A 20,572-nucleotide genomic window follows, 5' to 3' on the forward strand; every position below is an offset into this window, starting at 1 on the left:
ATAAATGAGTTTTTAAAATAATTATTTTCCAGTATTTGTGGCTAGTACAGAAGTTATAATGGAATTTTGTATATCAGTCTTGTATCCTGAAACATTGCTCAATTTACTCCTTAGTTCTAGTTGTTTTGTATATCCATTGGGAATTCCTACATGAACAATTTTAAGTATATGTGTGTGTGTGTGTGCACGTGCGCATGTATGATCCTTAAACAACACAGGGGTTGGGGCACTGACACTCCTGCGCAGTCAAAAATCCACATAAAAGTTTTGACTCCTCAAAAACTTAACTACTAATAGCTTACTGGTGACTGGAAGCTTTACCGATAACATAAACAGTTGATTGACATGTATTATATAGTATATACTGTATTCTTAAAATAAAGTAAGCTAGAGAAAAGAAAATCATAAAGGAAGAGAAAATATATTGACTATTTATTAAGTGCAAGAGGGTCATTATAAAAAATCTTCACCCTCGTTGTCTTCATTTTGAGTAGGAGGAGGAAGAAGAAGATAAGGGGTTGGTTTTGCTACATCTGGGATGGCAGAGGCAGAAGAAAATCTGCATATAAGTGGACCCATGGAGTTTGAATCTCTGTTGTTCAAGGGTCGATTGGGTACACACACACACACACGCGCGCGCGCACACACACACACACACATGCGCATAAACCGGCAACCTTTTGGCCTTTCGTTTAACCGATTGCAATGGCTAGGACCTAACTTCTATACAATATTGATTAGAAGTGGTGAGAGCAGGCATCTTTGCTTTGTTCCTGAATAATAGTGGAAAAGTGTTCAGTCTTTCATCATCAAGTATGACTCAATAATTATAGTTTTCATAGATGCTTTCTGATGGATTAAAAAAATTATGATTGCATAGCTTGTCTCACTTGTTCTCATTATTAGGGTTGGAGTGGGAGTCTCTTGTGACTTTCTGCAATTTAACCAGAAGTCAAAGGCCCTGTACTTTGAGCTAATTTTTGTGCTCTGTATAGTAAGTATTTCTATTTACAGAAAGCTACAAATACAGGTAACAAAAGAAAAGGATTTCATATCCTCACAATCCTTCTTTCAAACTTGCTGTTTCCCAATCCACGGATCTTAATGTAATTTGTACTCAGTTACAGTATAGTATTTTATCACTATAACTCCTTATTTTCTTCCACTTTCAGTCTACTATTCTTATTCAAAACTTTGTCTTAAAAGCCATAAACATCTTTCTAATTTAAAAATCGAATGATATTTTCTCAGTCCTCCTTACCCTCTTCAGACTTCTGGCATACACTTCTTTTCGAACACATGTCCTCTTTCATATTCATTCTCATTATACTTTTCTAATTGCTGCTTCTCTGTCATAGTCATAATACTTTCTCTAGTCCTTAAACATGAGGATTCCCTGGAGTTCTAAATTTGGTTATCTTCTCTCTATATATGTAGCCTCTTGATCTTAAACAGTTTTAGTTAAACTCCTGACTATAATGGTTTCTGCTATGGGGAGGAGCACAGATTCATCTCTAATTTGTTACACACTTCTGAAGTAAATACTCCAATTTTCAAAAGCACCTCTACCCTAGATTCCCTGCTAACAGTTCAAGATACATGTATCTAAAACAAATTCAACATCCTTTCTCTCAGGCCTACTGCTCTGCTTCTGTTACCTGTTTCCATGAACGGCACTATATCTTTCTACACAAAACTTCAGAGTCATTCTATTCCTCAGATCTAGTGAGTTGCCACATAACGCCAACTTTAATTTTATAATATCTCTAGTAGCTATCTTTTCCTGCCTCTTTCCCACAATTTCCTTCATTTCTTGCTTTCACTTACACTGCTCTTTCTCTGTGGCATGCCCCTTGCCAAAATCTTAATTTTCAGAACTTAGTCATTTAAAAAAATAAGCTCAAATTCTGTGCATTCCAAGAAGGCTTCCCTGATCATTATTTTGCCACCACTGCCCAAATCTGATATTTCTTATAAACAGTTTTCACTCTCTATCTTTACTTATTCTCACTTTTTATTGTAGCCATTAGCTATTTAGTAAAATTTCTTATATATACATAAGAAAATTCGGCCGGCCACGGCGGTTCACGCCTGTAATTCCAGTACTTTGGGAGGCTGAGCGGGGCGGATCACGAGGTTAGGAGTTCGAGCCTGACCAACATGGTGAAACCCTGTCTCTACTAAAAATACAAAAACATTAGCTGGGTGTGGTGGTGTGTGCCTGTAATCCCAGCCACACAGGAGGCTGAGGCCGGAGAATCACTTGAAACCAGGAGGTGGAGGTTGCAGTGAGCCGAGATCACGCCACTGCACTCCAGCCTGGGCAATAGAGTGAGACGCCGTCTCAAAAGAAAAAAAAAGAAAAGAAAATTCAGTGTGTGTGTGTGTGTGTGTGTGTGTGTGTGTGTATATACCCTACTCATATCAGGCTTTGAAGAAAATTAAAGAAAGGAATATTTTTGTCCTTTTATGAAACATTAAATTTTGATTGAATTATAAATGGATTTACTGACAACTCATTTTAAAATTTACTTCCAATAAGCAAGGCATTTTAGAAACTCTGATTTAGCTTTCTTTTATTTAGCTTTCTTTTATTTGTATTTTATGTTTTTTCTGGTTCATGTTTTGCCCCCTATATTGCTTATAGCTAATAGCCTAATATTAATATATTTTATTAGGCTAATAACCTAATATTAATATATTTTATTGAGATTGGTTAATATTAATTGAATGGCCAAATGATGGTTGATTCTGTGCTGTTTCTGATAAGGCAGTCAAGTATAGAAACATGGATGGTTTTTCATTTAGCTGATTTCACAGCAAAGTGAAAAAGGAGCATTGCTGATTTCTTTATCAAGCACAGACCTTGGAAATGCATAAACTCTATGTATAGTGAGATTTCACTTTTTCTGAAAAAAGTTGAAAAACAACACTAATAATAAGTAAAATAGAAAAAGAGAATATATAGGAAAACAAAAAAATTGCTTGTCAAATTGTGTGTCATTTACATAGGTGTGTTTGTGTCTTCACATACAAAGAATCCAGGGAAAATAAATGGAAAAAATTGGATAAATTTGATAATAACAATTTAGTTAGCCTATCTGTATCACTTCCGTGTTTATACCAGATGACTCAGAGCCAGTAGTTCTTGCAATTTCAGCAGAGAATAATTATTGGCAGTCCCAAAGTTGGATAAACTGTGACCTGCATTGGCTGGTTTGATTAAGGCTGGAAAATAGCAAACTTGATTAAGTGACAAAGACAAGATAATGAGGAAAGTTATTTAGAAAATGTATTGAGAGATTTGAAAAGGGACTAAAAGATAGTTTCTCAAGAAAGTGCAAAAGAAGATGAGAAAATTGTGAAAAAGAGTCTGGGGCAACATTTTGGGAACTGTAGACAGTCAAAGCAATTTTATAATGTATGTTAACATTAGCATGATGTATAGACGAAAAATAATCTTCTGATTGGTCTGAGATGAAGTAGTTATGTTAACCCTCAAAAGATGGCGAAGTGTGAAATTTGAATTAAAATAACTAAGTTTTCAAGTTTTCTCAAAGTATTCCCTGTGGTGGCTGGTGGTCCACAAAGAGAGGAGGTCTTCTCAGCATTTTCAGTAGGGGAGGTTATCAGGGTATATTGGGTGAACTCCAGGGTTATGGTCAAACTGCCTGTGTTCCTGTCTCACCTATACACCTCCTGAGCTTTGGGATTTGAGCCACATCACTGAAGTCTGCACTCTGTCATCTGCAAGTGGAAGGAATTGCAATAAATAATCTCTAACTCCTCTTCCAGTTCTAAATTTCTATTATGCAAATACTCTGTCTTTATATTGACTTTTATGTAAGAGGTACTGAAATGAATAGGAAAAATTGTTTGGTATTTATTTAAACTTTCTCTATTTTGAATCAATTAGATGGCAGAAGGCATTAAAAGAATATAGTTGTGGATTTGGATTTCATGAGAAAAGACTCAGCCTTTCTCAACATGGACTTTGCAAGCATCCAAATATATACCTGCAAAGTATATGTTCAGAAGTCAAAATTCATTTCTGGTAATGATTTCTTCTAAACTAATCATTATGTAAAAACTTGGCAGAATCGAATTTGTGTTGTAATTTGCCACGTCTTTTGCTAACCTGGTTCCAGCATAAGCATCAAGGATCTGTGTCCCAGTATTGTGACGAAAGTTCATTTCCTGTCTTAAGAATCAGAAAGAGCTTTACTGCTGGTCTGAAAACTAGAAAAGGCATCTGACTGCCCATCAATTACTAATACCTTAGTAGCCTGGTCCCCTGGGCCACCTCCAAAGAAACATCTACTGAGTCTCCAGGCCTCTAATCTCACACTTAACTTCACTTTTATGAGCCTTTTCTCTGGGGTGATAAAAGAAAATTTCTCTGAGAAACGTACTTTGCCAAAGTTTATTCCTCCGCTTTGTTGTAAAGATCCTTTAAATGTGGCAGAGTCACCAACAGCCTTTTTAGCTGCCTTTCCATTCTTCTCTGATCCCTAAAACTAGAGAGGCTCAAAGTGAAGTTTTCAAAGGGAGTCTCCTTAGGGTTCACTGGGACCCTGAAAGCATCTCTCATGCCTTCATTTTGGGAATATCTAAGCTTCATTACCTTAATTGACATGCCCAACAACCTAGTCTTTCATTTTATTCTGTACTCTAATTAACAGATAAAATTTAGTCTTTGTTTTCCCAGATTATATTTATTAGTAGGGGAACTTGAATAATGATCACCATGATATGTCAAAAGCTCCTGGTTTCTCAAGGCAGCTCCACAGCATGAGCTCTGTAGTTAGATAGGGTTGGGTTCATTTCCTGTTTCTGCCACTTACCAGCTATGGCCAAGGACAAGTTACATGATCGACGTTTCAGATTCTTCTTGTGTACAAAATACTAAAATACACAAACACACACTCACACACCCTTCCCATAAGACTGTTGTGAAGATTAAATAAGATAATGTATGTGATGTCCCCAACAGCTCTTTAAAGCAGGAGTCAGTCAACAGACCCCATCAAGGACAAGATAGTAGCTACTTAAGGCATTGGCAGTCATGTGACCTCCATAGCAGTTACTCAACTGCACAGTTTGAACACAGTAGCCACAGACAGTGCATAAATGAGTGGGTGTGGCTGTGCTCCAGTAAAAGTTCATTTATGGACATAGAAATTTAGGTCTCATACAATGCTCATGTATCACTGAGCTCCTGGTGTTCTCCTGCATGGCGACTTAGCTTTGTCTGACCCTCTCAGCCCTGCTCCAGCTTCTGCAGCTCCTCCACCGCCTGAACCTCCACCATTAATACATCCGTTCTTGTTCTGCTTGTGTTTTTGTTTTTGTTTTTGTTTTTTTCTCTTCACTGTTCTTTCTGTAGCCAGGCCTACACTTCTCGATTAATATGTTCTTGATTAGGTTTGGTAAGATTCTATCTACAGCATTGCATAGACGTCTTAATTTTTCATAGCTGTATAAGTTTCTGGTTCTTTCTCTCAAAGAGCTTGGAAAACTTTCCAAAGGCTGGATTAGAAGAACTGTGAGAGTCACTAGTGTCTCTTATTCCAGAATCTTCTTTCCAAATATGAAAAGTTAGAGTCCAGCCAATTTGTCTTTCCCCTACCATTGGGTGAGTTCTTTACTCACAAGGTCACACCTTCCTTCCCATCAAGAATGAGTTGACCTTGGTATCTCCTCATTGCTCAGAAAGGTAATTCAAGTGTTCCACAGGTCAACCCGAGAGTCACTTCACTTTCGTCAGGAATCCCTGTGTCTCTTACTTTAACTGGACTCTGGGTGACCTATCTTGTTTGCACAAATATCTTAAAGTGAACACGCCAATTAGTGTCTCACCTCTACCTGCTCACAAGCTAAACCTTTCTACCAAACTAACATTGAGAAAGTAAGTAGATAAAAGAATTATTGGCAGGGCACGATGGCTCATGCCTGTAATCCCAACACTTTGGGAGGCCAAGGCGGGTGGATTGCCTGAGTTCAGGAGTTCGTGACCAGCCTGGGCAACATGGTGAAACCCAGTCTCTACTAAAATACAAAAAAAAAAAAAAAATTAGCCGGGCGTGGTGGCGTGCGCCTGTCGTCCCAGCTACTCGGGAGGCTGAGGCAGGAGAATGACTTGAACCCGGGAGGCAGAGGTTGCGGTGAGCCAAGAGTGCACCACTGCACTCCAGCCTGGGCTACAGCGAGAGACTCTGTCTCAAAAAAAAGAATTATCACTGAATCCATATTTAGAAGAACAGTTAGCTTATAAAAGGAATAATTGGAGACAAGATTCCTTGTATAACAAATACTAATCATTTCCCAATATGGCGTTCTGAGAAAAGAAAATCAGATACCACAGAATTTCTATTTAAGTTTGGTTGTTATGAGATTTTGTTTTGTTTTCAAATTTCCACATTGGGAATAATATGAATTAATAAAAAATAGTGAGTAGTGCAATGGCATAAGGCTTGCTTGATTTATAAAATAGTTTTGGCTTAACGAGTAGAAAATGAGGTTTAAAATTCAACATAGTCACCCAATTTTTATATTCTAATATTTCATTAAAGGAATTAGACATGCAACTTATTATGTCATAGAATTAGATAAAACCAAAATAGAATCTTTCTGCTCTAAGCTGTGCTGCAAATTCTATTATTTTTTAATTCAATATAAAGAACTCTAACTATTGACTTAGATATAACTTTCTTGGTATATTCTCTAATGCTCATCAAGTAAAGATTGCTTTCTATATTTATAGGATAATGAGCATTGGATATATTATCAGAGTTCCCTTAAACAAGCTTTGATGCATGAAAAAGATGGTTTCATAGGTATAAAACATTATGGAATCTTTCTGAGAAGATAGAATAAAATTGTCAATCATTTATTTAATAACTCATGTCAGCACGATTCTCTTATAGCATGCATTGAGCATTTACATTTGGTTGTATGTACCAAAAAAAAATTTTAGGGCTGCTCCGAAGTTATCAAGCAGACACTGAAATTTTTTTCCTGTTGCAAGAAGTTGCCTAGAGCTCTAGTAGAAGAAGCATCACAGCTTTTGTAAGGCAAGTGACTGAAGACTTGATCCAAGACTGGACTTTCATCTTTTTTTTTAAATTATGGACCTATGGATGCTAGGCAAGACCAGGCACTTTATATATATTATTCCAAATTCTTAATTTGAATCTGTTACATCATGACTTTACCATTTTATGTGTGAAATAACAGAATTCATGAAGTTATGAAACTTGTCCAATGTCACACTACCACTGAGTAGCAGTTGTGATAGTCAACATGTATTCCTCCCATACTGGGTGGCAGTGCTTTTCTAAGTGCTTTCTATTTATTGCTTTGTTTAATCTCACAACACATTTATGAGATAGTTGCTATTATTATCCTTATTTTTCAGATGGAGAAAATTGAGGTGAAGTTCAGTTAAGAACTTCACTAACGTCACAGAGCTAGCACATGGTAGATGCAGGGAGCAAACACAGGCCATCTGTTCATGTAGCCTAAGCTTTTAACTGCTATGCCAACTCCACTGCCTCAGGGAACAACTGGGCATGGCACCTACATTTATGTGAACCCAACCCTCCAAATTATGAAGTCTCTGTCATGCTAATTATCTTGATGAGACATGAGACATCAGGCACTTAAAAACTCACCATTACATGGCCGGGTGCGGTGGCTTACATCTGTAATCCCAGCACTTTAGGAGGCAGAGGCGGGCAGATCACGAGGTCAGGAGATCGAGACCATCCTGGCTAACACAGTGAAACCCCGTCTCTACTAAAAATACAAAAAAAAAATTAGCCGGGTGTGGTGGCGGGCGCCTGTAGTCCCAACTGCTCGGGAGGCTGAGGCAGGAGAATGGTGTGAACCTGGGAGGTGGAGCTTGCAGTGAGCCGAGATCACACCACTGCACTCCAGCCTGGGTGACAGAGCGAGACTCCTCAAAAAAACAAACAAAAGAACTCATCATTACAGAAGAGGGAAAATAAGTGTGTGTATATAAGTATGTGTGTGTGTGTGTGTTTATGTATGTCTATCACATCAAGGATGTAGAGATTTTACTTTACTTCCAGGCCTTCCTGCGTGACCAAAATTTAAAAGAAGAGAAAATGGAGAAATTATGATGCCATGTAATCATCAAGTTCATTATGTCACCTAAAAGAAATCTATCAATTAGCCCAATTATTTAATCAAGGATTTGTTTTCACTTTAAAAGTTTCATCAGATTATTTTACCTAAATCATAATGTACTCTGTGGAGTCTCAGAGAATGTGATCTTGTTGATTGTTTCTTCCAGGTTGGTAGGTTGGCTTTTCACCTTATTTGCAAATTGAAATCAAACACTGATTAGTGTAGAGGTATTTCTGATATGACACAATATAGATGTTCTTGGAAATCCTCATATGCTTCAAAACTGTGCACTAAAAATAAAAGGACTTAGGGAAAAAATGTGTTTGGGTGAAATCACTCAACGCTTAGAGCACTAACAAAAGCAAAAAAAAAAAATCCCCAAAATATAAAAAGTTTAGTGAAAAGACATACTGAATTCTAATGAATACTGCACCTCAGCAAGTGTAGACCTTGACCTAAGGGGAAAATTGAAAGTAGTTGGTAGGAAAGAACTGTAAGAAAGCCTTGAGTCTGCTGAGTTATGGAGACAAGAGAAAAATAAAGGAAAATTGTGCAACAGTACTTCTACGACAGAGCATATGGTCAGACTGGGCTAAGAGGAAGAATGGGGAGCAAGGGGGATCTAGCATGCCTGCCATTTTATCCTGACATTATTTCCCTAGCGATAGATGTGCCTGAGCCAATTAACATTCCTGAGATGTACAGTACTTATTTGAAAACAGATAAAAACAAAATGGATTTTACAGAGTAAAAAGGAATTACATTTCTTAACTCATTTCATAATCATTAGTGTATTTCCAGTAAGTATATTTTAAAGTCACTAAGCCTCTGCAAGGAACTATTTTAGGAACGTAACATGATGAGAATCATAGAAAAAGATGCAAGAAATTGTTTTATATATTTTAGGGAAAAATGATTGAAAAGTTTATCTGATTTCCTCATGATCAGCATGATGCACCATAAGTAGTGATGATACTTAATTTGAAGATGTTTAACTGCATGTATTCAAACTGTAGTCGTCATCACACTGGAGAGTTTTTAAAATGTATTTTAGGGTTTATAATCCCAAGGGTTTTGCTCTTAAATTAGTTATAAAACATTCTGTAAATACTTTGATAAAAACTGAGAAACAAAATGTGAATTCAAATAGTTAAAATCTCCTACTATAGAGTGTACTGAATTTTGCTATTACTTCAAAGATGCCACAGAATTGCCTCTTAAATCTAATTTTAAAAGATTATGGATTGCACCCATCTTATTTTAAATAAAGATTTAATGCAGCTTATTAAACACAATTTGTGTCCAGTACTGTAGTTTTGTCAAGGCGGTTGCCACCCGGCAGGTCGGGGGGCAGGGGGTGTCCAATATGATTGTTGAAAGTGAGGTTGCTGTTGTCTTTAGAGTTGACCTCTCTCTGTTTTGGGAGAATCATCAATATGGGCTCTTGAGTTACAAAAAATTAAGGTAAGCATCCTCCTCCTTAAAGATAGCTTGAGACAGCTCACACTTACATATAGGTGCAGTCCGTTAGGAAGGTGAATGCCCTACTCAGTAATAGAAATTGGAGTGAACAATTTCTGGACTTTTGAACAGGGAGAAATTGCTTCCCAAAATGAGATTTTAACAGCAGAATTGGAGTAACCTAACTCCCACAAGGTGTTATATAATATTTGAAATCCAAGCTCTAGGCTTGGTTAAGATTGAATAACCAAAGTCATGGGAAATGTATTATGGACTATTTTGATTGTGCTCTATGGTCCCTGGAGTTTTCCTTGGCTGGGGTATTGAGAAGTAAAGTCAGAGGAATGTGTCTTCCCTCTGCTTCAGTCCCCACACCCAGTCAGTAGCCCAGGCCTGTAGATTCTCTCTCAGAATCACTTCTGCAATTGATTCATTTTTCCCCCCAGGGTCCTGTTTTTGCCCAACCCAGATCTACCATCTGTCCTACTCTGACCCATTTTTCATTCTACATTCCAAATAATCTTTTACAAATGCAATCTAATTTACTTACCCTCTTGCTTATTAGTTATTTAGTTGACTGCCCTTAGAATAGAGTATTATCTTGTTTAATGTGGTTTGTAGAAGTCTGCAAAATCCTGACCTCTGCCTATTTTGTCTCTCATCACCATTACCTTGCTCCCTCTTAACCTCATTCATGCCTTTGCTACACTGGAATTATTTCCGTTCCTAGAACACAGGCTCCCAAGCATGCTGTTCTTTCTGGAACTCTCGTGGCCTGGCCCAGCTCAGATGTTTCTGAGAGGACTAGGTTCAGATCTCTGATTTACATTCCCAGAGCACTATATGCCTCCCCTTTTTGCAGCACAGGCCACCCTTGGAACTGACACATCAGAAATAGTTTTCCTCCTGGATTGTAAGTTCTTGAGAGCAAGGGGTGTTCTTTACACATCACTCTGCCCTTATGTCTAGAAGAATGCCTGGCACAGAGCAGGACCTCCATAAATATTTGTCGAATAGGAAGAAAAATGAACAAGTGCATGAATGCATGAATGACGTAGAAGACAATCCAGTGATACCAAGCAATCTATTGGAATCGAAATGATTAAAAAGAAAATGCAGATGAATGGAGAATTTATGTTAAAAGCCGAAAGAGTCTTAAGCTTTGACTTTTAGGCATCATCAAATTTAATAAAGAGATATCACTAACATAATAAAGCAAAAGCCAGATAGTTTTAAGCTTAAGAATAAGTATGATGTAGGGAAATGAACACAGCCCATAAAGCCAACCTTTCAGAAAGGAGATAACAATAAAGAGAGAATGGTAGTGCTAGAGAGGAATGATGGGATGAAGGAGTCTGAGATTTCTTTGTCTCTTTTTAACTTTTTAACTTTGTGGCGGAGAGAATTGGATATGCTCACCAATTTTTCTACTACTTTGTCCTGCTTTCCTGATATATCAGAGGGAAAGTTCCATAAACATTTCCTACTACACAGTGAAAAGAAACCTATTTTAAAAGACTGGTTTATGGGATTTTATGTAATATTTTTCAATTTTTGAGAAAGGAAAACTTTCTAAGTTTCAGTCTACCTGAAAATTAAGCCTTTTTCCTTATTTATGAAAATAGTTGTTACAATTTGTACTGAAGTATACAAACTTTATCCTTACTAAGGCAATTTGCTTTTAAGTTTTCTCCTCCTTTTGGCTACTCTTAAAAATCTGCACTTTTAAGTTTAATCTTAAAAAGCTCATATCTTTTTAATCACAGATATTGGCATGTCCAGGTACCAGGTCTGATGGTAGACATTTGATACAGCTAATTGCTTTTGTGATGGATACATAATTTTTAGGCTTGCCGCTTCCCTCTTTTCCGATTTTTTTTATTATTTCTTTATTTTAACTTTTAAGTTTAGGGGTACAAGTGCAGTTTGTTACATAAGTAAACTTGTGTCATGGGAGTCTGTTGCACAGATTATTTCATCAGCCAGGTTTTAAGCCTAGTACCCATTAGTTACTGTTCTTGATCCTCTCCCTCCTTTCACCCTTTATGCTCCAAAAGGCCCCAGTGAGTGTTGTTCCCCTCTATGTGTCCATGTGTTCTCATTATTTAGCTCCCACTTATAAGTGAGAACATGCGGTGTTTGGTTTTCTATTCCTGGGTTAGTTTGCTCAGGATAATGGCCTCCAGCTCCATCCATCTTCCTGCAAAGGACATGATCTCATTCTTTTTTATGACTGCATATTATTCCATGGTGTGTATGTATGACATTTTCTTTATCCAGTTTATCATTGAGGGGCAATTAGGTTGATTCCATGTTTTACTATTGTGAATAGTGTTCCAACAAACATACGTGTGCATGTGTCTTTATAATAGAATGATTTATATTCTTTTGCGTATATACCCAGTAGTAGGATTGCTGGGTCAAATGGTATTTCTGTCATTAGGTCTTTGAGGAATTGCCACACTCTCTTCCACAATGGCTGAAGTAATTTATACTCCCATGAAGAGTGTAAATTAAAAAGCATTCCTTTTTCTCCACAACCTTCTCAGCATCTGTTATTTTTTGACTTTTTTTTTTTTTTTTTTTTTTTTTTGAGACGAAGTCTCGCTCTGTCGCCCAGGCTGGAGTGCAGTGGCGCAATCTCGGCTCACTGCAAGCTCCACCTCCCGGGTTCACGCCATTCTCCTGCCTCAGCCTCTCCTAGTAGCTGGGACTACAGGCGCCCGCCACCACACCCGGCTAATTTTTTGTATTTTTAGTAGAGACGGGGTTTAACCTGGTCTTGATCTCCTGACCTCGTGATCCACCCGCCTTGGCCTCCCAAAGTGCTGGGATTACAAGCGTGAGCCACTGCGCCCAGCCTATTTTTTGGCTTTTTAATAATGGCCATTCTGACTGGTGTTAGATGGTATCTCATTGTGGTTTTGGTTTGCATTTCTCTAATGAGCAGTGATGTTGAGCTTCTTTTCCTATGATTGTTGGTCACATGTATGCCATCTTTTGAAAAGTGTCTTCTTCTAACTTTTCATCTGCTCCTTAAGACCTGCTTTTGGAGAAAAGTATATCAGTGCCAGAGAGTGTGGTAAGGGGTGTTTTCCTTACATGATATTGTTACATGTCTACATGATCTTGTTACATGTAGTAAACAAGATGTTCATGCTTAATTAAATTCTAGGATGGGCATGGTGGCTCACATCTGTAATCCCAACGCTTTGGGAGACTGAGGCAGGTGGATCACCTGAGGTCAGGAGTTCGAGACCGGCCTGGCCAGCATGGCGAAACCCCATCCCTACTAAAAATACAAAGATTAGCCGGGCATGGTGGCTGCCACCTGTAATCCCAGCTACGTGGGAGGCTGAGGCAGGAGAATTGCTTGAACCCAGGAGGCGGAGCTTTCAGTGATCCACGATCATGCCACTGCACTCCAGCCTGGGCGACAGAGTGAGACTCTGTCTCAAAAAAAAAAAAAGTTTATGCTTAATTAAATTTTAAATTCTAGAGTTTAAATGATTGAGGGTTGCCTTACTTGCACAATATTCTGTCCCTGTTATTAATACTAGGCCAGTAGCTGGGTCATTATTCTCACCACGGCAAAGTTAATCACTCACTAGTAAAAAGAGAGCGAGCATTAAATTTATATGGAGGCTGTTTAATTATCAACTTTTGGAATGAGAAGTACCTCTTCAAGTTTCTGAGAACATATTATTCCACTTCTTGCCAAGGCCTGTCGCCAAATTTATTATTTTAATTTATTTGTTTTTCCCTTACCATGTTACTACAATTTCTACAACCAACTATGTACTGAATTCACCAACTGACCAAACCATTTCTGAAGTTACTGCTAACGTTACCCATAAAAATCATCACTAGTTTAGTTGAGGAACAATCTTTTGCCTGCCAGGAATACAGAATATTCCTGGCAGGCAAAAGCAAGACAAACAGGTTTCCAAGGTATCAACACTGCGTGCATCTGCTTCATAGTGTAATTTCATCAGTTGAGTAGATGAAGAATGCTAATTAGTTTGTTTATACATATGTAATTTAATGAGACCAAACACTTAACTATCTTAAAGTAAGCACAACTTGCTTCCTGTTGGCTGTTTTTGCTTTAATAAAAAACACTGTTCGGCACATTTCCTGGAAATTATAGTACTGTGCGGTACAGGAAAAGAAATTATTTCAAGGAAGGTTGACTGGTCAATTGTATTCTGCTGCAGCTGGATTCAGTAGGAAGATAAGAATTAAAATATTGGGCTTGGGTACCAGCATTGAAATCCAATGTGAATGAGACAGTTAAGTTTAATGGAAAGATCTATTATAAACTATATTATGGCGAACTTCTAAGTCCAATACTAAAATTCTAATATATACCAGAATAATTTGTTTTAGTAATAATTCTATGCCATCCTCAGACCTAACCTATAATCTTCCATTTCTTATTGTCTCCCTTTTGTTTTTGTGTACCCTTTTCTGCTAGTTATTGTAGTTAGATTTTGATATAACTGAAATAGTGGCATTCAGTTAATACAGCTCTTTTCCCTGAAAATTAATATAAAATAATGGAACTATTTTTTGTATAAATAGTTATTTAGTATTATCTATTACACTTTCTTTGATTACTTTGAAGTTGTTCAAAAACTGGATCCCAGCCAGGTACAGTAGGTCATGCCTGTAATTCCAGGACTTTGTGAAGCCAGGGCAGGAGGATTGCTTGAGCCCAGGAGTTAGAGACCAGCCTGGGCAACATAGTGAGACCTTTTCTCTACAAGTAATAATGAAAAAAACTCTCCAAGCTCCCCGACCCCAGCCAAAACTGGACCTGCATAGGCTGTTATTTTTGGAGAGGAGTGACTAGAGGAGATGAGGAAATAACTTTGCTCCTATAGTCAAAATTATATTTTAATTAAAATGCTTTAGTTAATATACTCAGCTTTCTACAACCAGGGGTCAGCAAACTGCTGGCTATGTTCACAGTCTGTTTTTACAAACAAGGTTGTATTGGAACACATCTGTGCCCATTCATTTGTATATCATCTCTGGCTGGCTTCACACTGCAATGGTAGGGTTGAATAGTTGCAATAAAGACCATGTAACCTGCAAAGCTGACAGTATCTGTTCTCATGCCCTTTACAGAAAAGGTTAAAGCACTTTTAAAGCTTAAAGCTGATCACTGATTTGAAGCTTAAATCAGAAGAGAAGTTATTAAACAATAATAGAATTATGTTGAGATGTAGTAAAGACTAAGAAACAAATATTTATTACATTAAGTCCCAAAACAAATGTGGGTAAAATGATTAGATATTTAGGTTTTGTAGAATCTAAGTAATCATTCCCCCTATAGCCATATTACCTTTGGACCACTTCAGTAGTCTTTTGAGGTAGACCGCTTCCATTCTATTCTGGCAGAACAAATTTTCTACTCATAAATGCATAGGATTTTCTTTTGTCCCTTCTTGAAGATTCATAAATTATATATGAGCATAGATTTTGGTTATAACTTTAGGTAACAGAGCCCCGGCAGCTTCCTCTGGCCTGCCAGCATCCATAATCTTCCTCTATACCTAATGTCCCATGACATCCCATGGGGCTCAGATACTGAATTTAGCTTCCTTGTTTGTCCCAGTTCAGAAAATGAGTTGCTCATTGTTCTAAACTTATTAGATGACTTACATGTGACAATTTACAGGCTGTTGCTTTTACATACTGGGAACATATTAAGGACATTGAGGAGCATAGAAAATAAAAAAAAGAAACTAATTGAACCCCAACTCTAAAGATTCAAATATAAGGCTGTATCTTGGATGTTTCAGATACCACCACCCAATGAGCAGGAAATTATGTTCCTCACTGAATTTTAATATAAATTTGTAAACCATATTTTCAAGATACAAATATATTTTTAGTTGATAAACAAAGCCCGATTATGTGGAAACTGCTCTAATTTAGTAATAATAGTTTGGAGTTATAGAAAACACGTTGGCTTCGGAGTCAGCGGAATCTGCATTTGAACCCTAGTTCAGTCATTCTCTAGCATTTCAAATGGGAGAAAACTACCTAAACTTTTGAGCTTCTTACCCATTGGGGATAATAATACCTGTGTTACGTGGTTGCTGTGAGGATTAATTGTAAACACAGAGTTTCCAGCACTGTGTCAGGCACACAGTACTTAGTACATGTGGGGATTAGCAAATATGAGTTCTTTTCCACTCTTTGTTTTTCTTCCCCAAGAGTAGGAAATAGCTGGTAGACCCAGTTAATCAAGATAATTAGTATTGTTGATGAACTGAATTCACAACTTGACAGTTCCAGTAACAAATAGCTAATGATAAATGGGTTGTGAATTGTGAGAGAATTTACAACCACAACATCAACAAAAACAAAACTACAGGGGAAAATACGCTGGAATGGCGATGCTTATGATTTCAGTGGGAAGTGGGGTAGTCTTTGCCTCACCGCAGTGCTGACTAGATTTGGATCCAGAGACCCCTGCAAATCCCATCGTATGTTCTTGGGGATCAGGAGTTCTGATGTTTTTCCATTTTGATGATAATATTTTTAAATTGCTTTACTATTTAAACTGATAAAATTTCTCTTCTGCCATAATCATCTTCATTGAACTTTTTTTTCATTGAACTTTTTTTTTTGTAAGTTGGTGTTTCAAATCTGAAAACATGTACTTGGGGATCATTATACATATTGTTTTCTCTTAGGTATTTTTGGAAGCCATTGGTTTTTATTGTTCTGACTTTTCAGAAAGGAGAGCGTAATGAGAATGTAGTAGTATAAGCATTAATAAAACATAGACTTAGATGTGGCTTTTATCATAAAACCGTGGTGTTCCACTCTTGTGAAATCAAACTGGACCAGATGAGTATAAAAAATGGAAATCAGTAGTTGATGCTAAGAACATTTTGGAAAAATATCTTTTATTTTAAAAGTTAAAATAGTAACAGCAAGTATTTTGCTAATATAGTGAAATTCATACATATTAAGTAAAGATCTTTGCCAAATGTCCTGCTCATTTTATAAGTGGCATTTCCAGCAGAATTTTTTTTAACTTGAAAATGACATGACTATTGCTTTTTCTCACCTGTCTTTTTCTGTTTTCATCAGTGCATAAAGTCACTCCTCTTTCTGTTCTGACTTTTTGCTGCCCATAGACATCCCAGTTACCAGTGTCCTTGAATTGATAGTGGCTTCTGTTTGTCAGTCTCATATAAGAACTACAGCTCATCAGGAGGAGATCGCAGCAGGGTAAGAGACACCAACACCATGTTCTGCACGAAGCTCAAGGATCTCAAGATCACAGGAGAGTGTCCTTTCTCCTTACTGGCACCAGGTCAAGTTCCTAACGAGTCTGCAGAGGAGGCAGCAGGAAGCTCAGAGAGCTGCAAAGCAACCGTGCCCATCTGTCAAGACATTCCTGAGAAGAACATACAAGAAAGTCTTCCTCAAAGAAAAACCAGTCGGAGCCGAGTCTATCTTCACACTTTGGCAGAGAGTATTTGCAAACTGATTTTCCCAGAGGTGAGTACTTGCTCTTCAGATTTTGAAATTGTAATACTTTGAAATTGTAGAAGAATGTTTTTCTAAGGAGAATTTAAACACTTCCTTTCTCACTTTCAGGGCCACAATAAATGTAGAATATTTTCTTGAAACACATAAAAATATTCTTTTAAAGCAATTGTGTTCTTAGGTTGTGTTTTATCTTAAAATATTTATGATCTTGAATTCTTTTCAAAAGAACACTGCAGTCTGACAAACCTTATGATTTTGGGCAACAGGCTTAATGCCTCTTTACCTCAGCTTCCTTATCCCTAAAATGGAAATGATAATAGTACCCACCTTCTAGAGTTTTAATGAGTTTTAAGTGAAACTATCCATAGCTCTTGCCATACCATGAGCTGTCAGTAGTTGTTAGCTACTATCTTAAAATTAAGTTCTTCAAAGAATAACTTATTTTCTGCTGGGGTTTTCTCTCCTAATTTTAAAGAGCATCATACGTCCCCTGCCAATTTTCATAGTTGTGAAAATCTCGCTTGGCTGCTTGCTCTGATTCTGAAGTTCTGCTCAAGCTAGTCTTGACCTTCTCCCTTGGGTCGGAGTCATGAGCCTGTGATTGCCTACACCTGTGGCTCTCCACTTCTCCATATAGCCCTGCAAGCTGCATAGTATAGTGTCATGTTGAGATCTAGAGCACCTTCTGTCAATCCACCTTTAAGGAAACTTCTGGGAAGAGAACACAGACCCAAATAAATAGAAGAACAGTTGAAGGTCTTCATGATGTCTTCCTCCCTCTGTCAGTCTTCATAGTTTTATATAGATTTGCTTAACCTATGAATTTGGCTGGAGATTGACTTAATCAGACACCAGCTAACATAATACATTGATAATTTTTAATTGACTCAATACCAACCCTCTACTGTGTGCAAAGCACCAAAGAACCACAGACTGGCTGATTTTCAGAACTGAAAGGAATTTCACAGATAATCTTGTTTCACTCCCAGGAAGTGCTAGGGAAGTTCAGTGACTTGACCAAAATTACACAGCTTTCAAAGGATAGAGCAATTAATTCCTGCTGTAAACAATCCAGGCTGGAATGACTGAGGAAGAATAAATTGAAGTTTGAAAGATGGATAAATTAGACTTAGCAGACAGTTGAGGGAGTTTACTTCAGATATAATATTAACACAATAGTACTTTGGCAGATAACCTTTGAAATGGAAATGTTTAATTATTCTTACGCCACGCTAGTTGCTAGACAGCCAGCATTGGCTAGGATAAGAGATATAGCCCTCCTCAAGGAGCTGGTTTGTGGCACAGTCTGGGAAACAATCGGTGCTCTCATTTCCAAGGACAGAGTGAAATGAACAGAAATGAACAGATGGTGATGATGAGGAAGCTAAGATAGCTTCGGTGTTTTCCCTGAATCCTGTCCTTACTATGTTGGCTTTATTATTTTGTTTGGTAAATTATGAATTTCTACAATGGAAGTCATACACATAATTGGACTCTTTTTTAAAAAACATTATGGTTCACCTCCAGCCTGCGTGACAGAGCAAGACTCCGTCTCAAAAAAAAAAAAAAAAAAAAAAAAATTCTGGTTCACTTGATGGTGCCCTCAAAAGTTCCACAGGCTTCCTTCACTCTTTTTCATTCATTTTTCTTTTTGCCCTTCTGACTGAATAACTTCAAATGACCTCTCCTGAATTTGCTGATTCTTCGGCTTAAGTCTGCTATTAATCCTTTCCATTGAGTTTTTCAGTTCATTATTCTTTCATTCCAGAATTTTTGCTTGGCTCTATTTTTGTGGTTATCTCTGTTGATATTTACATTTTGCTCATGCATAGTTTTGCTATTTTATTTAGTTGTCTGTGTTTTCTTATAACTCACTAAATTTTATTATATTGAATTTTTTGTCAGGGAATTCATTGTTCTTCATTTCTTTAGAGCTGGTTACTGTAAATTTACTTATTTGTTTTTATTTATTTATTTATTTATTTGGTTGTGTCGTATTTCCCTGATTTTTCCTGTTTCTTGTAGCTTTGCTTTGGTGCCTGCACACTTGAGTATGCAGTCACCTCTTTGCTTCTTTTTAGACTGGTTTTGACAGGAAAAGACATTCACCAGCTGGCTCAGCTAGAGATTTTGAGAACCTTTCAAACATTTTCTGTGGATGTGCATGTTCCATTCCTCTCTTTTCCTGCTGAGGGAGAAGTTTCTGGGTGATGTGCCTTCTCCTGATCCTGAAGAGCCATACAGGCTGCTGTAAACTTCGCTTCCCTTTTTCCTAGGAAAATGTACTGAAAGACTAGGATGCAATACCAGGTTAAAATTATATATAAAAAATTTAGTAGTCTATGTTGTTTGTTCATGAGTTTATAAGAATAAGCATTAAGATTTGACTACAGTGTCATGCAACAGAGAGGGCAAGACTATAGGAGATGGAAGAGGTATGTTTGGCATTAGTGACTAAAACTCCTCTCCAACTGAGACATTATCCTTATGGCAGTAAATGTTCCAGTGTTGAATACATTTGAGCTGTGTAGTACTCAATCTAGATGACTTCAAACATCTACTTATCTTTGATAAATACTTGTTATGTTTTTTTACTGATTATTTGTTAAGTTTATAGATTTAATTCTTAGACTACTATTTAGTTTCAGTTGTATTAATAATCCAAAAGAAGATACTTAAAATAGCATTTGACATCACAATTTTTGTTTTAGAGAATCAGAATTAACTTCCTGGTTATATTTTTATTAGTGAACGGGCAAGTATAAAAATGTATTATCCTTAGCAAATGTAACATGTGAGAGGAGGTTCCCAAGTAATGGAATACTAGAGCTTTAAAAAGTCTTCTTGATCATCTAATGCAAACTTATCATTTCTATTTTAAGAAATGGAGGCACATAAATTTAGATCTCTTGCTTAAAGCAAAAGATAACTGGAGAAATGGAAAACTCTCTGCATTTCATTCATAATCCATTGCTCTTCATAATATAATATAATATTGTTTGCTCTTTTTTCATGGGTATTGTTTCCTAATAATTCTGTAAGCTCCTTCAGGCATACTGTCTTGAAGGAGCTTTTAATGGAGCCACAGTCACAGCAAATCAGAAACCACTTACTGAATTGAATCAATTGAATTGGATATGCTTACATAAATGATAAGATCCAAAATCAAGTACCTAGTAAGAGTAGGAGGATTTGAAGAGAATCATGAGATCTGTAGATGTGTTCTAGAATATTAGGTTGAAAGAAGAAATAAAGAAACAGTATTACAATTTATCTTATGAATTAAAATATCCTTGGTCTAGAAAAACATTAAACACTATAGAAAAATTTAAAAGCCAATAAAAATAGTGACTTATCCATAAACCACACCAATGATATTTTCATTAAAATTCACATTGTTGACCGCAATGTTGCATCAAATAGCAGTTATTCCTGAAGTATT

The 20,572-nt window shown here is 37.0% G+C and overlaps 1 protein-coding gene across 4 annotated transcripts in view; it reads left to right on the forward strand.

The window, feature by feature from the left end:
• Positions 1-20,572, forward strand: part of GUCY1A1 (guanylate cyclase 1 soluble subunit alpha 1) — a 66,441-nt gene that overhangs the window by 13,596 nt on the left and 32,273 nt on the right. For 3 of the 4 annotated variants that reach the window (XM_003257872.3, XM_030816260.1, XM_030816261.1), the window contains one exon: positions 16,773-17,139. In XM_003257872.3, the coding sequence (XP_003257920.1) occupies positions 16,885-17,139 (255 nt within the window). In that variant the 5' untranslated portion in view covers positions 16,773-16,884. Of the gene's footprint in view, positions 1-16,767; positions 17,140-20,572 lie in introns of those variants that run through there. The other variant, XM_030816262.1, reaches the window with a different exon arrangement.

Source organism: Nomascus leucogenys, chromosome 7b, assembly GCF_006542625.1.
Source record: "Nomascus leucogenys isolate Asia chromosome 7b, Asia_NLE_v1, whole genome shotgun sequence".
In the NCBI taxonomy this organism is placed as follows: domain Eukaryota; kingdom Metazoa; phylum Chordata; class Mammalia; order Primates; family Hylobatidae; genus Nomascus; species Nomascus leucogenys.